This window comes from Sphaeramia orbicularis, chromosome 10 (assembly GCF_902148855.1).
Source record: "Sphaeramia orbicularis chromosome 10, fSphaOr1.1, whole genome shotgun sequence".
Taxonomy (NCBI): domain Eukaryota; kingdom Metazoa; phylum Chordata; class Actinopteri; order Kurtiformes; family Apogonidae; genus Sphaeramia; species Sphaeramia orbicularis.
This window is the reverse complement of record NC_043966.1, coordinates 28,433,952-28,455,139: the sequence shown is the minus strand read 5'-3', so window position 1 is coordinate 28,455,139 and position 21,188 is coordinate 28,433,952. Positions and strand designations below refer to the sequence as shown.

The window sequence follows — 21,188 nt, the reverse complement described above, 5'->3', positions numbered from 1 at the left end:
ATTAGATCAGTGAATGATTATGGTGGATGTTTGGGTCTTTGTGGGTTAACTTTATTAAAAATCCAAAATAACTGAGTGAAACAAAATAGGTGACTGAAACATAAATAGATAATGATAAATACTGCATTATATGGGAATCCATTATATGAAGACTTTTATTAATTCTGCTTTTGTCTTGTTTTGAATGGCAAAAGTGTTAAAATAACTGTGAAAATGAAAAATCTACTATTTCTGTCTACTTCTACACTGGCTACACTACAGAAGAACAGTTTATGGTTAATGCAGAGCCAGAAACGGGCAATAGGTGACGCCGTTACATTATACATTTCACGACAGTGTTCGTGTGGGATAGGTGGCATTTTTTTCATTTTAGCGTTCACTAAGAAGCCAAACAGACATCAGAACAGCGGACTAAACCATCTTACTACAATGATTTGTCCAATAGACCACCGGTGTTTATTATTATTATTCTAAAAAAAAAATCCCTCAGTATTCGTTGACGAACCTGATTTAAAAGCGTTTTAAAACAAACAATGGCGTTAAGGAGCATAAAAGGACAATGGATGAATGTGCGGACTGCTTTTCCTCTGGCGATGCTGATTGTGGCCAATTTCGGGGAAATTTCAGCTCAAATACGATATTCCATTCAGGAAGAAGTCAAATTAGGGACTCCGTTTGGAAATGTAGCCAAAGACCTTGGATTAGATCTTGGGAGGCTGGCGGACAGAAACCTTCGTGTGGTCTCAGGAACAAAGCAGGATCTGTTTAAGGTAAATTCGGGAGATGGAGTTTTGTTTGTGAACCAGAGAGTGGACCGAGAGGAGCTGTGTGGACAAACCGTTCCATGCGTAACAACTCTGAAAGCTGTTATAGAAAATCCTCTGGAAATGCACCAATTATTAGTTGAGATACAGGATGTTAACGATAATTCGCCGAAATTTTCCGAGGAAAACTACACATTAGAGATACCAGAATCCACTCCAGTCGGGTCTCGGTTTCAAATAGAAGGAGCCCATGACCTGGATGTTGGCTTAAATTCCCTCCAAGCATATAAACTAAGCCACAACCAATATTTTCGAGTGGAAACTGAGGAATTTGGAGAGGATGGAAAGGTTCCCTTCTTAGTGCTACAGCGGCCTTTGGATAGAGAACACACAGCCCAGCACTGGCTACTGTTAACAGCTTCAGATGGAGGTAAACCACCTAAATCTGGTAGTATGAATATCACTGTTATTGTATCTGACATAAACGACAACTCACCTATATGTGATAAACAAAAATACACCGTAACAATAAAGGAAAATGCACCTGTCGGGACATTTCTGTTAACAGTAAATGCATCTGACTCGGATGATGGACTGAACGGTGAGATAGAATATTCTATAAAGAGTAAACTTAGAGGTCTTTCAACTGAACCCTTTGACTTAGATAGTACAACTGGGAAATTAACTGTAAAGGGGACACTTGATTACGAGGAAAAGCAAATTTATGAGATTAAGATACTGGCTGCTGACAAAGGTGCCGTGTCTCTGTCCACACACTGCAACGTGTTTGTGAGAGTGGAAGATGTGAACGATAACCAACCAGAAATAGACATCACATCCCTTTCAAGCCGTATTTCAGAGGACGCACCACCTGGCACGGTGGTAGCACTGATGGCTGTGACGGATCTTGACTCAGGTGTGAACGGACAGGTGGTTTGTAGCGTACCTGGTGATTTACCTTTTGATCTGAAACCATCCCCTGATGGACAGTCTTACTCACTGGTTACAAAACAGTATTTAGATAAGGAGAAAATACAAATGTATACAATCACAATAACGGCTAAGGATTTAGGAACCCCCCCTCTTTCAGCTGTAAAGGTGATACAGGTAGATGTACTCGATGTTAATGATAATGGTCCTTTATTCACCGAAAGTCCGTACACTTTTTATGTCAATGAAAACAACAAGCCCGGAGCGTCAGTTTTCTCAGTGAGCGCATCTGATGCAGATGGTGGAGAAAATGCAGTGATTTCATACTCACTTGACCGAAAAGGCTCGGGGACCTCTGTAACCTCATTTTTAAATATAAATGAAGCCAATGGCACAATTTCTGCCCTAAAGAGTTTCGATTTTGAAACTTTGAAAACGTTCCAGTTCCAAGTTGTCGCCACAGATTCTGGAACTCCGTCACTGAGCAACAATGTGACAGTGAACGTGTTCATTCTGGATCAGAACGACAACGCTCCAGTCATTCTGTATCCACTCAGCTCCAACGGTTCTGCTGAAGGTGTGGAGGAGATTCCACGGAATGTCAACGCAGGACACTTGGTGACTAAAGTCAGAGCCTATGATGCTGATATAGGATATAACGGCTGGTTACTGTTTTCACTGCAGGAAGTTACTGACCACAGTCTGTTTGGTTTGGACCGCTACACAGGACAAATCAGAACACTTCGCTCATTCACAGAAACAGACGAGGCTGAACACAAACTGGTCATACTGGTCAAAGACAATGGGAACGTTTCACTGTCAGCAACAGCTACTGTGGTTGTCAAAGTTGTGGAGCCAAAGGAGGCTTTTGCAGCTTCTGATGTGAAAAGTGCATCAAAGGATGATGACAGTAATGTGACTTTTTATCTGATGATAACTTTGGGCTCAGTTTCAGCACTTTTTATCATCAGTATCATTGTTCTTATTGCAATGCAGTGCTCCAAGTCCACAGACTATACATCTAAATATCTGGAAGATAAAAATTATGATGGAACTCTGTGTCACAGCATCCAGTACAGATCTGGAGACAAACGGTACATGTTGGTTGGGCCCAGAATGAGTATAGGATCTACTATAGTCCCTGGAAGTAATGCGAATACTCTGGTTCTACCTGACAGGAGAAAGGCATCTGGAGAGGTAAGACTTTAAAACTTAAATTGTGTGTGTGCGTGTGTGTATGTGTTTTAAATAATATTTTATCACAATTATCTGTGGGATATTTAGGTAATACACAGAGTAACTTACCCAATATCTAACTTGTACTAAAAGTATGGATTGTCAGTTAAGCAAAATTTCGAAAATGCTGCAGCTTTGTACATTTGTAGTTTTAACATGAATTCACCTATTCTAAAATCTATTTTAAAAAGATATAGAAGAGAAGGTATATAAACGCAAGGGGTTGTATGTCTCACATTATTAAGATGTGATCATAGTTATACAAACCATTGTTATAGTAGTTGTTTTGATCATCTTGGCGCAACATTGCGCTGTCCGTGGTGCTGAAACGGGGCCGTATCACTATACACGGAGTTCCAAGAATCTTTCCCTGTTTGTCGCTGTACTGTGAGACACTAGCCACGTGGTGCCAGTATGGCATTGATAATTGTTGTGTTAGAGTCTGATTAAGCCCTGCCCATGTACAGATCATCTTTGATGGAGGTGGTATGGATGACCGAGTACATGTCTAGCGGTTAACATTTATATGTTAAGGCTTCTGCATCACAGTCGTAACATGGATATTATTGGGCTTGTTTGATGAATTAAGAGTTCATTGAATTCGCTTCAGCGACAGTCTTCATTTTTTGTTTTACGATGGGAGGACGGACACAAAGACGGCAGGAGAACTGCTGGTGGATTGCCGGGGTTTTGTTGCTGTGCTTTGTCGATTGCCTTCTGGCTCAGCTAAGATATGTGGTTCCAGAGGAAGTACAAGTGGGGTCCACTGTTGGAAACGTGGCCAAGGATCTGGGACTTGATATAAATACTTTGTCAGTAAGGCGGTTTCGTATTGTTTCAGGTCCAAATGATGAGCTGTTTCATCTGAATCAGAACAATGGAGTGCTGTCTATTGGAAAACGTATTGATCGAGAGGTGTTATGTGATGAAACAAAGGTTTGTTTGATAAACCTGAAAATTGTCGTTGAAAATCCACTGGAAATACACTACGTTAGCGTTGAAATAACGGATGTGAATGACCATTCGCCGACTTTTCCGGAGAACGAGCAGCAACTGGAAATAGCAGAAAATACTCGTCCGGGTACCCGTTTCCAGATTCATGCCGCAAGAGACCCTGATGTCGGTACGCAGTCAGTTAAACTGTACAAATTAAGCCCGAATGATTTGTTTGATATTGAAGTCAGAGATAGCGAGGAGGACAAGATACCGTTTTTACTGCTGAAGAAACACTTGGACAGGGAGCAAAAGGCAAAACATTATTTAGTGCTAATGGCTCTCGATGGGGGCTTGCCTGTGAAATCTGGGAGTCTGAACTTAACAATAAATGTCTTAGATGTAAATGATAATCACCCCGTTTTCAGCAAAGACACATTTACGGTGTCATTGTATGAAAATTCTCCCATTGGAACTCGTGTATTAAAATTAAATGCTACAGATTTAGACGAAGGGCAGAACAGTGAAATTGAATACTCTTTTGGAAAAACGCAAAAGAAAAAAGTGTACGATACTTTTGACTTAGACAGTGTAACTGGGGAGATACGAGTGAAAGGAAACCTTGACTTTGAGGATACAGAGATTTACAGGTTAGATTTACAGGCCTCAGATAAAGGGCAACCACCGTGGACGGCAGGAAGTAGAGTTGTGATAAGAATCAAAGATGTTAATGATAATAAACCAGAAATAGAAATAACATCTCTGTCTAACGTGGTCCCCGAAGATTCAAAACCTGGGACTGTCATCTCTCTCATAAGTGTTACAGACAGAGATTCAGGTCTCAATGGAAAAGTCAGATGTTCCATCGCGGACAACGTTCCGTTTGATCTGACGCCGTCCGTTGAGGAAAACATGTACTCTCTTGTCACAAAAGGAAATTTAGACAGAGAGACAGTGTCTAGTTATGACATTACAATAACTGCTACTGACTGTGGTGAACCACCACTGTCCACTGTAAAAACTCTGAGTGTTCAGGTGTCAGATGTAAATGACAACAGACCAGACTTTAGTCAGAATCCGGTTGAGCTGTATTTGACAGAAAACAATCCCCCTGGTGCATCAATATGTTCTGTACAAGCGGCCGATAATGATCTGAATGAAAACGCAGCAATAACGTATCACATTGTAAGAGGTGATGGGATACAGCGGGACATGACGTCATTCCTCAATATAAATTCAGAAAATGGACATATTTCTGCTCTAAAAAGTTTCGACTTTGAAACTCTGAAAACGTTCCAGTTCCAAGTTGTCGCCACAGATTCTGGAACTCCGTCACTGAGTAACAACGTGACAGTCAACGTGTTCATTCTGGATCAGAACGACAACGCTCCAGTCATTCTGTATCCACTCAGCTCCAACGGTTCTGCTGAAGGTGTGGAGGAGATTCCACGGAATGTCAACGCAGGACACTTGGTGACTAAAGTCAGAGCCTATGATGCTGATATAGGATATAACGGCTGGTTACTGTTTTCACTGCAGGAAGTTACTGACCACAGTCTGTTTGGTTTGGACCGCTACACAGGACAGATCAGAACACTTCGCTCATTCACAGAAACAGACGAGGCTGAGCACAAACTGGTCATACTGGTCAAAGACAATGGGAACGTTTCACTGTCAGCAACAGCTACTGTGGTTGTCAAAGTTGTGGAACCAAAGGAGGCTTTTGCAGCTTCTGATGTGAAAAGTGCATCAAAGGATGATGACAGTAATGTGACTTTTTATCTGATGATAACTTTGGGCTCAGTTTCAGCACTTTTTATCATCAGTATCATTGTTCTAATTGCAATGCAGTGCTCCAAGTCCACAGACTATACATCTAAATATCTGGAAGATAAAAATTACGATGGGACACTGTGTCACAGCATCCAGTACAGATCTGGAGACAAACGGTACATGTTGGTTGGACCCAGAATGAGTATAGGATCTACTATAGTCCCTGGAAGTAATGCGAATACTCTGGTTCTACCTGACAGGAGAAAAGCATCTGGAGAGGTAAGCCCGAGTTTTATTTTTATTTAGAATACATTTAAAACTTAGAGAATGAACTGTTAAATTTAATGTATAGGAAAAGAGCTTATTGCAGTGCTGGATTTTAAATAAGACATCCGTGTTCTTTTACTACAGTAATATAATTATTTTTTTTTTTATCCTATGATTGTGTCATCGTCATTACATGAAACTTTACCCTGTTGCTTGGCAAAGTTTAAACCAAAGCATAGCCAAAATTAAAATGTTTTATTTGCACAGCAGAAGCCAGAGCAACACACAGGTTTACTTGCGCTGTCCATGGTACCAAAACATATCCAAACTCAAGACAGATATGCCCTCACAACGGTCACATGATCACACGATCACAATAGTTAATCATAATCCAGTCACTAAAAATGGTCAGCTGTTATACAATGCCACTGTGTCTGAAATTCCAACGCATCTTGTTCATCTGATGAAATACAATATAACTGCACTTATTAAACCCCGTCAAATTGTTACAAACAAACAATAAAAAGAAGACGGGATTGAACATGTTGATGGTTAATTTTCAGTCTGTCAAAGCAGGTGCCATAATGTTTCTAGTCCACAGGGTGCCAGTGTCATACCGGCATTCATCCACTCTATAGAATTAGTCCTTCCCCTCTGAGGTTTTGTTCAATCGACAGCGAAGAATAGATAAAGAAAGGCGTGTGGATTACGTTAGACATATTCTGGGATTGTGGTTTGTGTTGCAAGTATGTTGATTTTTGTAGTTCCTGTGAAGGGCTAACATAGGAGGAATACGAACTGTAAAGATGGGAGGCGAAGGACAAAGGAATGGGATGCATTTTTGGTGGGTCACCCTCCATATTACTGTGATATTTTGCTGTTTGGATCGTGTTTCAGCTCAGATAAAATATTCCATTCCGGAGGAAGTAAAAGTGGGATCTGTTGTCGGAAATGTTGCCAAAGATCTTGGACTGGATATCAGCTCGCTGGAGGAAAGAAGATTTCGTATTGTTTCCGGTACTAAAGATGCTCAGTTTACAGTAAATGGGAACAATGGCGTCTTGTCCGTACATAAAACTATCGACCGAGAGGAGCTCTGTGAAAGCCTCTCACCATGTTTACTGAACCTCAAAATCGTAGCTGAGAATCCAATGGAAATACATTATGTGGGAATAGAAATAATAGATGTAAATGATAATGCACCCAGTTTTCAAGAGGATGAAAAAACACTAGAAATCCCCGAGTCAACTCTCCCAGGAAAATATTTCCAATTGCCACTTGCGCGTGATCCAGATGTGGTCTCCAACACAGTGCGGATGTATAAATTAAGCCACAATGAATATTTTAATGTACAAATTCGAGAGAGAGGTGAGGACAGAATACCATTCTTAGTTTTACAGAAGACTTTGGATCGAGAAAAGCACAATGAGCACAAACTGGTTCTGACAGCAGTTGACGGTGGGAATCCACCGAGATCAGGGACCCTTAATGTAACAGTCATTGTTCTTGATTCAAATGACAATCATCCCATATTTAGTCAGGAAGTGTATTCCGCAACAATACCTGAAAATGTGAATGCAGAGACAAGTGTGATTAAGGTTAGTGCCACTGACATAGATGAAGGTGTAAATGGAGATGTTGAATACTTTTTCGGGGACGAAATTGACCCTAAAATATACGACATGTTTAGTATTGACCGAGCCAGTGGTGAAATTAGAGTAAAGGGGGAAATTGACTTTGAGAAAGTTGACGTTTATAAGTTAGACGTACATGCTACTGACAAAGGACAACCGCCAATGAGTACTGACTGCAGGGTAATTATTAAAGTGCTGGACGAAAATGACAACAAACCTGAGGTAGAGGTGGCATCTTTGTCAAATATTATAGCAGAGAATTCTAAACCAGGAACAGTTGTTTCTCTGATAAGTATAACAGACAAAGACAGCGGTTTAAACGGTAGAGTAATCTGTAGTCTTTCGGATAATGTACCATTTGACTTAAAACCATCGTTACAAGATAATATGTACACGCTAGTTTTAAAACACAGCTTGGATCGTGAATCAGTGTCACATTATGACATTACAATAACAGCTACAGACAGTGGTCAGCCTCCACTATCAACAGAAAAGACTGTGAGAATTGACATAGAAGATGTGAACGACAATAGCCCAGAATTTTTGCAAAGTCCTGTGGAGCTATACCTACTGGAAAATAATGTGCCGGGAAATGTAATATGTTCCGTTACTGCTTCAGATAAAGACTTGAATGAAAATGCGGCTTTAAATTATCATATAGTGAGAGAGGAGGGGAGTAAATTAAAAATGACAACGTTTTTAAATATCAATGCAAACAATGGAGAGATAACAGCTCTGAAAAGTTTCGACTTTGAAACTGTAAAAAAGTTTCAGTTCCAAGTTGTCGCCACAGATTCTGGAACTCCGTCACTGAGCAACAACGTGACAGTCAACGTGTTCATTCTGGATCAGAACGACAACGCTCCAGTCATTCTGTATCCACTCAGCTCCAACGGTTCTGCTGAAGGTGTGGAGGAGATTCCACGGAATGTCAACGCAGGACACTTGCTGACTAAAGTCAGAGCCTATGATGCTGATATAGGATATAACGGCTGGTTACTGTTTTCACTGCAGGAAGTTACTGACCACAGTCTGTTTGGTTTGGACCGCTACACAGGACAGATCAGAACACTTCGCTCATTCACAGAAACAGACGAGGCTGAGCACAAACTGGTCATACTGGTCAAAGACAATGGGAACGTTTCACTGTCAGCAACAGCTACTGTGGTTGTCAAAGTTGTGGAGCCAAAGGAGGCTTTTGCAGCTTCTGATGTGAAAAGTCCAGCAAAGGATGATGACAGTAATATGACTTTTTATCTGATGATAACTTTGGGCTCAGTTTCAGCACTTTTTATCATCAGTATCATCGTGCTGATTGCAATGCAGTGCTCCAAGTCCACAGACTATACATCTAAATATCTGGAAGATAAAAATTATGATGGAACACTGTGTCACAGCATCCAGTACAGATCTGGAGACAAACGGTACATGTTGGTTGGACCCAGAATGAGTATAGGATCTACTATAGTCCCTGGAAGTAATGCCAATACTCTGGTTCTACCTGACAGGAGAAAAGCATCTGGAGAGGTAAGACTGAAAACATCAATTGTGCTCAATGTGTCTATTGCATTTAAATTCTTGATTGATTTTTTTTCCCGAGTAAATATAAGTTAGACAATATCTATCGTGTACTTAAAGTATACATTATCAAAAGGGCAAAGTTTTGTAAATGCTGCTGTTGTGTTATTTGCCATATATGGATGAGATTAGTTGTTTTAAAATGAAACCACCTCTTTTATCAAAATGAGTTTGCATTATAGGGTCTTTGGTTCTGAGGCGCATAGGAAGGATGCAAGCACTATTAGTTAAATCCAGAATGAGTACAGGTTCTGCTATAGCTCCAGGCAACAATACGAATATTTTGATGGTAAACGGTAGAGGACGGCTTTGTGCAAAGGTGAGAGTTTTACAAATATAATTTACAATGGCGTAAACACATCATCATTTATGTTGGCTTTAAGATCTGTAGCACATTCATTTGTTGTCATTTACAACCCTTAATAGGACACTGAACAGCATCAAATATATTAAAAAAAATAAAAATAAAAAAATAAAAAAGGAAGGCGTAACAATTGTGATGAACAGGGTGTGTCCCGTATTGGTGTGTAATGTTTTCTCTATAAAACACTGGCCAAAACAACTAACAGAAAAACTTTAAAATAACATTGTCATCTCGTGAAAGAGAATACAATTAACGTGTTCAAGGAGCTGAAATGCTTTTGCTTTGTGTATTCATACAGAAAAAACACATACAAAAAATAGTTGAGCAGTTGAGGATGCAGAATGTCATGTTTTGAAGTAATGATTGTTTCTTACAGTTAATCTAATACATTGTACTTCATTTTGTCATTCACAAAAAGAGAACACCTTAATCAGGGGTTCAGTCTTCACTGGTTTCATTGTTGGTATCAAATACGTTTTATGATGCAAATATTTATAATATTTTGAAAGGGCAAAAAGGAAGGATGTATGTTTGAATCATCATATATGACCTCTGGGTGTCAGTGCTACATTAGGAAACCACAGAACCATCTGCCCCTCCCCTCAAAATGCTTTTGTTCGCTTCCTCAAAAAGGAAATGAAAAGAGGAAAGTCGAGCTCACCGTCTCGTGAAATGCTATGGTTCTTTTACAAAGCATGCGATAACGAGAGGATAACTGGGAACAGACTACAAATTCACACCAGTAAGGAGCGGCTGTTTGTTTGTCTTTAGCTGGAAAATGATGGAGACCGCAAGACGAATTAGAACAAGGGATTACTCCTGGATTGCTCTACGTTTGGCTCTACTGGCGTTTTTTGGAAACCAGGTTTTGGCAGAAATAAGATATTCCATTCCAGAGGAAGTGAAAAGTGGAACTATTGTTGGAAATGTTGCAAAAGATCTTGGTCTTGACATCGCTTCACTGGTTGACCGGCGATTCCGTGTTGCACTCGAATCTAAGGAGACGCTGTTTGAGGTAAACCAGGACAATGGGGCTCTGTATGTAGATAAGAAGACTGACAGAGAGGAGCTCTGCCAAGACACCGGGGCCTGCTTAATGGAGCTCAAAGTCATTGTCGAGAATCCTTTAGAAATACACTATGTATCTGTAGAAATAACCGATGTAAATGACCACTCTCCGAGCTTTCCAGAAAAAGAGCAGATGTTTGAAATCGCCGAACACACGCTGCCTGGGAAGCGATTTCAGCTCCAATCTGCTCGTGACCCTGATGCTGGAATAAACTCAATTCGCACATACACATTAGCAACAAACGAATACTTTGATATAGATATTAGTCAAAGCGATGAAGATAAAATACCCTTTTTGGTGCTTAAAAAGTCCTTAGACAGAGAAAAAAAAGATAAACACTTGCTGACAGTCACAGCAATTGATGGAGGAAAACCTCAAAGATCAGGAACTCTAAATGTTTCAGTTACTGTACTAGACAGTAACGACAACAGTCCGATGTTCACCCAAGATACTTATCAAATAGAGATTTATGAAAATGCCCCCGTTGGCACGACTGTTGCAACTGTGAATGCAAGAGATCCAGATGAAGGAACCAATGGAGAAATAGTTTACAGCCTTGGAAAAACACTGAGAAGAAAGGTGTATGACATTTTTGAGCTGGATAGTTTAAACGGACAAATTAAACTGAAACAATCATTAGATTTCGAGGAATCAGAAATTTATAAAATTGATATTGAGGCTTCAGATAAAGGAACACCTCCCTTAACAGGAAGGTGTAGAGTGATTATTAAGGTGAGAGACGTTAATGATAATACACCTGAAATAGAAGTCACATCTCTGTCTAATACAGTGTCCGAAGATTCAAAGCCTGGCACAATTATATCTCTAATCACAGTAAAGGATAAAGACTCTGGTGTGAATGGGAAAATAATTTCGCAGATAACAAAAGATGTACCTTTCGAATTAAAACCCTCCTATAAAGAAAACACGTTTTCTGTCGTTACGAAAGGATTTTTGGATCGAGAAGAGGTGTCTTATTATGAAATAACAGTTAAGGCCACCGACTGTGGTGAGCCGCCATTAACGACTTATAAAACACTGAGCATTCAGATATCAGACGTAAATGACAACAGTCCACAGTTTAACCAAAATCCTTTATATGTTTATCTTTTGGAAAATAACGCTGCAGGCGCATCTATATTTTCTGTTAGAGCAACCGATAATGATATCAATGAAAACGCTGTAATTTCTTACAATATCATTCAAGTAGGGAATGAAAAGGGTGTAACATCTTTCCTGAATATTAACTCTGATAATGGACACATCACAGCTCTGAAGAGTTTTGACTTTGAAACTCTGAAAAAGTTTCAGTTCCAAGTTGTCGCTACAGATTCTGGAACTCCGTCACTGAGCAACAACGTGACAGTCAACGTGTTCATTCTGGATCAGAACGACAACGCTCCAGTCATTCTGTATCCACTCAGCTCCAACGGTTCTGCTGAAGGTGTGGAGGAGATTCCACGGAATGTCCACGCAGGACACTTGGTGACTAAAGTCAGAGCCTATGATGCTGATATAGGATATAACGGCTGGTTACTGTTTTCACTGCAGGAAGTTACTGACCACAGTCTGTTTGGTTTGGACCGCTACACAGGACAGATCAGAACACTTCGCTCATTCACAGAGACAGACGAGGCTGAGCACAAACTGGTCATACTGGTCAAAGACAATGGGAACGTTTCACTGTCAGCAACAGCTACTGTGGTTGTCAAAGTTGTGGAGCCAAAGGAGGCTTTTGCAGCTTCTGATGTGAAAAGTGCATCAAAGGATGATGACAGTAATGTGACTTTTTATCTGATGATAACTTTAGGATCCGTTTCAGCGCTTTTTATCATCAGTATCATTGTTCTTATTGCAATGCAGTGCTCCAAGTCCACAGACTATACATCTAAATATCTGGAGGATAAAAATTATGATGGGACACTGTGTCACAGCATCCAGTACAGATCTGGAGACAAACGGTACATGTTGGTTGGACCCAGAATGAGTATAGGATCTACTATAGTCCCTGGAAGTAATGCAAATACTCTGGTTCTACCTGACAGGAGAAAAGCATCTGGAGAGGTAAGACTGAAAACAAACATTATGTCCACTGTGCTTGGAGATATTGAAATCCTTGCCTATTTTGTCCTATGTCTAAAAAACATGTTGATAATAATGTACAGAATCTAATTCCACTTGAGTATTTTATATATCAATTACATAAAAGTTTGACAATGCGGTTTTTCTGCTATTTTAGATATGATCAAGATCTTAGGCTGAGCAAGATTTTCTTTGTCATAAAAGTGTAACATTACCCCCGCTGTAAGTCTAATTGTATCCACTGCATAGTTATTACAGATGTGTAGTCGAAAAAAAGATGAAAAGAGGGGCTGAATAAACAGGTAGATGGATGGCAGGAGGTAATATAGGACTCGCAAGAGAATCACAAGACACCCACAAAACCATATAAAGGTCTAGGTTTGATTTTTGTATTGCTTTAGGAGTTACATTGGCCCTAGAAAAAATAGAATATTTTTTTCCTCTTTACCGTCAGATAGTTCTTTTCCACAGGGACATGAACGCCTGTTGTCCTCTGTAAGCCAACCATAATCATCCACTGCCTCAATCGGCGATCTGTGTTCTTGTGTCTTTAGTGGATCAACATGTTAGTTCAGCTAAAGATATAAGACATACTTTTGACAGTATTTTTAATGGACTCTGGGTGTTCCAAATCGAGCGCTGTCACAGTTTGATTTCTTCATCAGAAAATGAGCCACTGAAGGCAGGATGACCACACATGTCTGAAAAGAGCACATTAAATCTGATTTTAAAACATATTTCATCACATAAAATATCAGTAATTGCTGAATACACGGCATTATAATGAGGGAAGGCAGAAGATGATTCTAAAATATGAAGCCCCACATTTTAGGTTCATAGTTGTATTCACAGCTCAATAAAATACCTTTCAATAGGCCTACTTAGAATGACTTCAGCAAGAACTATGATCGCTATCCATGGTGCTGAAGGGCAAGTACAGGTTGGAAGTAATACAATGTATAAAACGACATGGAAGAAAATACATTTGATGAGCCTTGCATGAAATAACTAATAAGACCTCTGGCAAGTTGAAATTTTTAATTATTAGGGGAAATACAGTGACGGAGAACAACACGTAACATAAACGCCGATTTACAATGTCAATACGCCTGATCTTAGATTGGTCTTTCTATAATTAAAAAAAAAATACAAGGGGTTGCTCTCAGTTCTTCCCTGTGGGTGTCACTATTACATACGTAAACCACAAATAGTCTTGCTCCTCCCCTTAAAACCCCTTTGTTTGTCATTTCAAAAGAGCATAGGAATCACACCAGTACATGAAATGCTGCGGTGTATCGTGTGCACGAAAAAATAGTTTTGTAAGGAACAAACTCCAAATCTTAAGGGCTTGCTGGATAAGGATGGGGATCGAAACAAAAAGTCTTATGAGGGATTACTCCTGGATTGTTTTTTATTTAGCTCTACTGCTGTTATTCGGACGGCCGGTTTCGGCTCAGATAAGATATTCTGTTCCAGAGGAGGTAAAAGACGGAACTGTTGTTGGAAATGTTGCAAAGGATCTTGGTCTTGACATCGGCTCTTTGAGTGATCGACGGTTTCGTGTTGTATCTGGAACTAAGGACGCAATTTTCGAGGTAAATCCAGATGATGGGGCATTGTACGTTCATAACCATATTGACAGAGAGGAGCTGTGCCAGGGAAGCGGTACATGTCTAATGGAACTGAAAATTCTCGTCGAAAACCCGTTAGAAATACATTATGTAGTTGTAGAAATCACTGATGTAAATGATCACTCTCCTAGTTTTGCTAAGAATGACCAAACCTTTGAAATAGCGGAGCACACACTGCCGGGAAGACGGTTTCAGTTGCACTCTGCTCGTGATCCAGATGCAGGAATAAACTCTATCCGGACATACACGTTGACCTCAAACGAACATTTTGAAATAAATATTCGACAAACCGATGCAGATAAAATACCATTTTTAGTGTTAAAGAAATCATTAGACAGAGAACGAAAAAGTAAATTAAATCTCTTGGTAACAGCACTTGATGGAGGTAAACCTCAAAGATCTGGAACATTAAATGTTTCAATACTTGTTCTTGATATTAATGATAATCGGCCGGTTTTCAGTCAGGATGTTTATGAAATTACAATTAAAGAAAATGTTCCTGTAGGAACTTCGATATTTAAAATCAATGCAAGTGATCCAGATGAAGGAATAAATGGAGAAATTGAATACAACCTAGGACAAACGTTGAAGCAGAAAGTCTATGATATTTACAAAGTGGAAAAATTAACTGGAGAAATTTTGGTGAAAGGAAATGTAGATTATGAAGAAAACGATATTTATGAACTGGATATTGAGGCATCAGATAAAGGAACACCTCCAATGACGGGTGAATGTAGGGTTATTATAAAAATAATAGATGTCAATGATAATGCACCAGAAATAGAAGTCACTTCACTGTCTAATACAGTATCTGAAGATTCAAAGCCTGGTACAGTTACGTCTTTAATTAGTGTCACGGATAAAGATTCTGGTGTTAATGGTAAAATAATTGTACAAATAACTAATGACGTACCTTTTGAGTTAAAGCCCTCCTATAAGGAGAACACATATTCAATAGTCACTAAGGGATTACTGGATCGAGAAAAAGTGTCATTTTATGAAATAACAATAAAAGCTACAGATTGTGGTGAGCCTCCATTATCAACTTTTAAGACCCTCAGTATTCAGATATCAGATGTAAATGACAACAGTCCTCGTTTCCAACAAAGTCCTTTAGAGTTTTATCTGACTGAAAACAACGTTGCTGGTCAGTCAATACTCTCTGTAAGCGCAACAGATGATGATTTGGACAATAATGCAGTGATTTCCTATCATATAGCGAGGGACGGAAGTCAAAACGATATTATGTCTTTCCTAAATATTAACTCTGATAATGGACACATCACAGCTCTGAAAAGTTTCGACTTTGAAACTCTGAAAAAATTTCAGTTCCAAGTTGTCGCCACAGATTCTGGAACTCCGTCACTGAGCAACAACGTGACAGTGAACGTGTTCATTCTGGATCAAAACGACAACGCTCCAGTCATTCTATATCCACTCAGCTCCAACGGTTCTGCTGAAGGTGTGGAGGAGATTCCACGGAATGTCAACGCAGGACACTTGGTGACTAAAGTCAGAGCCTATGATGCTGATATAGGATATAACGGCTGGTTACTGTTTTCACTGCAGGAAGTTACTGACCACAGTCTGTTTGGTTTGGACCGCTACACAGGACAGATCAGAACACTTCGCTCATTCACAGAGACAGACGAGGCTGAGCACAAACTGGTCATACTGGTCAAAGACAATGGGAACGTTTCATTGTCAGCAACAGTTACTGTGGTTGTCAAAGTTGTGGAGCCAAAGGAGGCTTTTGCAGCTTCTGATGTGAAAAGTCCAGCAAAGGATGACGACAGTAATGTGACTTTTTATCTGATGATAACTTTGGGTTCAGTTTCAGCACTTTTTATCATCAGTATCATTGTGCTGATTGCAATGCAGTGCTCCAAAACCCCAGACTATACATCTAAATATTTAGAGGATAAAAATTATGATGGGACACTGTGTCACAGCATCCAGTACAGATCTGGAGACAAACGGTACATGTTGGTTGGACCCAGAATGAGTATAGGATCTACTATAGTCCCTGGAAGTAATGCAAATACTCTGGTTCTACCTGACAGGAGAAAAGCATCTGGAGAGGTAAGACTGAAAACAAATACTTTGTCTACTGTGTCTAAAAACATTGAAACCCTTGTTTATTTTGTCCTATGTCTAAAAAAAACACGTTGGTAATAATGAACAGAATCTAATTCGGCTTGAACAAAAACTAATATATTCTATAAGAATAAAGAATCAGTTTCTTAAAGGTTTGAGAATGCTGCTTTGTTGCTGTGTGAAATATAAGGAGGATCTTAGGCTTAACCAGGTTTCCTATGTCATAAAAGTGTAACATTACCCCAGTTGAAAATCGAAATTCATCCGCTGCGTAAGTTTTATAGGTGGTGTAGAGTCGGGAAAAAAAGATGAAAAGAGGGGCTGAATGAACAGGTAGATGGATGACAGGAATTAATGTAAAACTCAAAAGAGAATCACAAGACACCCAAAGTACCATATGAAGGTCTATTTTTGATTTGATTTGATTTGATTTTATTTTTAAATATTGCTTTACCACTTACAGTGGCCCTAGAACAAAAAAATAGAATATTTTGTCCTCTTTATAGTCAGATGGTTCTTTTCCACAGGGACATGAACGCCCGTTGTTCTCTGTAAGCCAACCAGACTCATCCACTGCCTCAATCGGTGTTCTTGTGTCTTTGGTGGTTCCACATGTTAGTTCAGCTCACGATATAAGACATACTTTTGACAGTATTTTGAATGGACTCTGGGTGTTCCAGACCGAGCGCTGTCACAGTTTGATTTCCTTATCAGACAATGAATCACACACTTCCACTGAAGGGCAGGTTGACCACAGATGTCTGAAAAGAGCACATTAAAACTGACTTTAAATCATATTCAATCATGTAAAATACTAGAAACTGCTGAATACACATTATAATATGGGACGGCACAGAATGATTTTAAAACATGATGTAGCACTGATGCTGCCGCACTTTAGGTTCGTAGCTCCTTTCACTGCTGAACAAAACACGTTTTAATACTTTAGAAAGAACTAAGATCGCTATCCATGGTGCTGAAGAGCAAGTACAGGTTGGAAGTAATACAGTGTTTAAAACAACATCGAGTCTTGTATGAAATAATTAGTAAGCCATCTGACAAGTTGAAACGATGTGAAAAATGTGTTAAATTTTGAATTGTTAGGGAAACACACTGACTGACAACCACACAAAACAGATATGTCGATATCCAATGTCAAGACGCCTGATCGTAGATATGCTTTACATATAAAATATACTAAAGGTTGCTCTCAGCTCTTCCCTGTGGGTGTCACTATTACATAAATAAACCACAAATACTCTTACTCCTCCCCTCATAACCCCTTTGTCTGTCATTTCAAAAGAGCAAAGGAATCAGTACATGAAATGCTGCGATGTACCGTTTGCACGAAATAATAGTTTCGTAAAGAACAAACTCCTAATCTTGAGGGCTTGCTGGATAAGGATGGGGACCGAAACAAAAAGTCAAATTAGGGATTACTCCTGGATTGTTTTTTATTTAACTCTCCTGCTTTTATTCGGACGGCCGGTTTCGGCTCAGATAAGATATTCTGTTCCAGAGGAGGTAAAAGACGGAACTGTTGTTGGAAATGTTGCAAAGGATCTTGGTCTTGACATCGGCTCTTTGGGTGATCGACGGTTTCGTGTTGTGTCTGGGACTAAGGAAGCAATTTTTGAGGTAAACCCAGATAATGGGGCATTGTACGTTCATAACCATATTGACAGAGAGGAGCTGTGTCAGGGAAGCGGTACATGTCTCATGGAGCTAAAGATACTGGTCGAAAACCCGTTGGAAATACATTATGTAGTTGTGGAAATCACTGATGTAAATGATCACTCTCCGAGTTTTCCCGAAAATGAACAAACGTTTGAAATAGCGGAGCACACGTCGCCCGGAAAGCGATTTCAGCTGCACTCTGCTCGTGATCCAGATGCAGGAATAAATTCAATTCGTACATACACCTTGACCTCAAATGAGCATTTTGAAATAAATATCAGGCAACGTGATTCAAATAAAATACCATTTTTAGTGTTAAAGAAATCATTAGACAGAGAACAGATCAACAAACACACTCTTCTTGTCACAGCAGTTGATGGAGGTAAACCACCAAGGTCTGGTACTTTAAATGTTTCCATCATTGTTCTTGACAGTAATGATAATAAACCGATTTTCAGCCAAGAGATTTATCAAATTGCAATTCAAGAAAACGTTCCAGTTGGAACGTCAATATTTAGAATGAATGCAACAGATTCAGATGAGGGTTCATATGGAGAAATTGATTACAGCCTAGGAAAAACATTAATGAGGGAAGTATATGACATTTTTGAGTTGGACAATTTATCTGGAGAAATTAGAGTCAAAGGTTCAGTGAATTATGAAGAAACTGATTTATATGAACTGGACGTCGAAGCATCAGATAAAGGAACACCTCCACTGACAGGTGAATGTAGGGTTATTATAAAAATAATAGACGTCAATGATAATGCACCAGAAATAGAAGTTACTTCACAGTCTAATACAGTATCTGAAGACTCAAAGCCTGGTACAGTTATTTCTTTAATTAGTGTTACGGATAAAGACTCTGGTGTTAATGGTAAAATTATTCTACACATAACAAATGACGTACCTTTTGAGTTAAAGCCCTCCTATAAGGAGAACACATATTCAATAGTCACTAAGGGATTACTGGATCGTGAGAAAGTGTCATTTTATGAAATAACAATAAAAGCTACAGATTGTGGTGAGCCTTCATTATCAACTTTTAAAACCCTCAATATTCAGATATCAGATGTAAACGACAACAGTCCACATTTCAGACAAAATCCTTTAGAATTTTATTTGATTGAAAACAACGTTGCTGGTCAGTCAATACTCTCTGTAAGCGCAACAGATGATGATTTGGACAATAATGCAGTGATTTCCTATCATATAGCGAGGGACGGAAGTCAAAAGGACATCATGTCTTTTCTAAATATTAACTCTGATAATGGACACATCACAGCTCTGAAAAGTTTCGACTTTGAAACTCTGAAAACATTTCAGTTCCAAGTTGTCGCCACAGATTCTGGAACTCCGTCACTGAGTAACAACGTGACAGTCAACGTGTTCATTCTGGATCAGAACGACAACGCTCCAGTCATTCTGTATCCACTCAGCTCCAACGGTTCTGCTGAAGGTGTGGAGGAGATTCCACGGAATGTCAACGCAGGACACTTGGTGACTAAAGTCAGAGCCTATGATGCTGATATAGGATATAACGGCTGGTTACTGTTTTCACTGCAGGAAGTTACTGACCACAGTCTGTTTGGTTTGGACCGCTACACAGGACAGATCAGAACACTTCGCTCATTCACAGAAACAGACGAAGCTGAGCACAAACTGGTCATACTGGTCAAAGACAATGGGAACGTTTCACTGTCAGCAACAGCTACTGTGGTTGTCAAAGTTGTGGAGCCAAAGGAGGCTTTTGCAGCTTCTGATGTGAAAAGTGCATCAAAGGATGATGACAGTAATGTGACTTTTTATCTGATGATAACTTTGGGCTCAGTTTCAGCACTTTTTATCATCAGTATCATTGTTCTTATTGCAATGCAGTGCTCCAAGTCCACAGACTATACATCTAAATATCTGGAGGATAAAAATTATGATGGAACACTGTGTCACAGCATCCAGTACAGATCTGGAGACAAACGGTACATGTTGGTTGGACCCAGAATGAGTATAGGATCTACTATAGTCCCTGGAAGTCATGCAAATACTCTGGTTCTACCTGACAGGAGGAAGGCATCTGGAGAGGTAAGACTGAAAACAAACATTGTGTCTACTGTGTCTAGAAACATTGAAATCCTTGCTTATTTTATCCTATGACTAAAAAACACGTTGGTAATAATGAACAGAATCTAATTCGGCTTGAACAATAACTAATATATTCTACAAGAAATAAGAACCAATTTCTCAAAGGTTTGAGAATGCTGCTTTGTTGCTGTGTGAAATATAAGGAAGATCTTAAGCTGAACCAGGTTTCCTTTGTCATAAAAGTGTAACATTACCCCAGTTGAAAGTCAAAGTTCATCAGCTGCGTAAGTTTTATCAGTGGTGTAAAGTCGGGAAAAAAAAGATGAAAAGAGGGGCTGAATGAACAGGTAGATGAATGACAGGAATTACAATAAAATTCAAAAGAGAATCACAAGACACCCACAGTACCATATAAAGGTCTATTTTTGATTTAAAAAAAAAAATGTTTTACCATTTACAGTGGCCCGACAAAAATATAATATTTCGTCCTCTTTATCGTCAGGGTTAGGGTTAGGGTTTTTCTCCACAGGGACATGAACGCCTGTTGTCCTTTGTAAGCCAACCAGACTCATCTGCCTCCTCAATCGGCGATCGGTGTTCTTGTGTCTTTAGTGGATCCACATGTTAGTTCAGGTCACGATATAAGACACACTTTTGACAGTATTTTTAATGGACTCTGGGTGTTCCGAATCGAGCTCTGTTACAATGAGCGAAATTTAGCACATTTCGCCTGAAGGGCAGGTTGACAACACATGTCTGAAAAGAGCACATTTAAACTGATTTTTAACACATATTTCATCACGTAAAATGCTATAAACTGCTGAATACACATTAAAATGAGGAAAGGCACAGAATGATTTTAAAACATGATGTAGCGTGTTGAGCCATTTTCAGTTTCGAACCCCCCCCCCCCCCAAAAAAAAAGCCCAAACTAGTTCGTATATTTCCATTAGCACTGATGTTACCGCACTTTAGGTTCGTAGCTCCTTTCACTGCTCAACAAAAAACACGTTTTAATACTTTAGAAAGAACTAAGGTCGCTATCCATGGTGCTGAAGAGCAAGTATAGGTTGG

General features: G+C 39.4%; 6 protein-coding genes across 6 annotated transcripts; all 6 read left to right on the top strand.

Annotated features, from left to right (window-relative positions):
* The first annotated feature begins 400 nt into the window (after positions 1-400).
* On the top strand, positions 401-3,442 carry LOC115426834 (protocadherin alpha-3-like). The gene is made up of 2 exons (XM_030145065.1): positions 401-2,891; positions 3,398-3,442. Exons 1-2 carry the CDS (start codon positions 534-536, stop codon positions 3,440-3,442), a joined length of 2,403 nt encoding a protein of 800 aa, XP_030000925.1. The 5' UTR covers positions 401-533.
* LOC115426833 (protocadherin alpha-3-like) lies at positions 3,425-6,676 on the top strand. The gene is made up of 2 exons (XM_030145064.1): positions 3,425-5,915; positions 6,668-6,676. The coding sequence occupies exons 1-2, from the start codon at positions 3,567-3,569 to the stop codon at positions 6,674-6,676; spliced, it is 2,358 nt and encodes a 785-aa protein (XP_030000924.1). The 5' UTR covers positions 3,425-3,566.
* LOC115426832 (protocadherin beta-15-like) lies at positions 6,601-9,151 on the top strand. Its single transcript, XM_030145063.1, has one exon. The coding sequence runs from the start codon at positions 6,710-6,712 to the stop codon at positions 9,149-9,151; it is 2,442 nt and encodes an 813-aa protein (XP_030000923.1). The 5' UTR covers positions 6,601-6,709.
* Positions 9,152-10,114: 963 nt separating this feature from the next.
* Positions 10,115-12,720, top strand: LOC115426831 (protocadherin alpha-3-like). The gene has a single exon (XM_030145061.1). The coding sequence runs from the start codon at positions 10,258-10,260 to the stop codon at positions 12,718-12,720; it is 2,463 nt and encodes an 820-aa protein (XP_030000921.1). The 5' UTR covers positions 10,115-10,257.
* A 1,171-nt stretch (positions 12,721-13,891) lies between these two features.
* Positions 13,892-16,436, top strand: LOC115426830 (protocadherin beta-15-like). The gene has a single exon (XM_030145060.1). It carries the CDS (start codon positions 13,908-13,910, stop codon positions 16,434-16,436), a length of 2,529 nt encoding a protein of 842 aa, XP_030000920.1. The 5' UTR covers positions 13,892-13,907.
* Positions 16,437-17,722: 1,286 nt separating this feature from the next.
* LOC115426829 (protocadherin alpha-3-like) lies at positions 17,723-20,186 on the top strand. Its single transcript, XM_030145059.1, has one exon. The coding sequence runs from the start codon at positions 17,763-17,765 to the stop codon at positions 20,184-20,186; it is 2,424 nt and encodes an 807-aa protein (XP_030000919.1). The 5' UTR covers positions 17,723-17,762.
* The last annotated feature ends 1,002 nt before the right edge of the window (positions 20,187-21,188 follow it).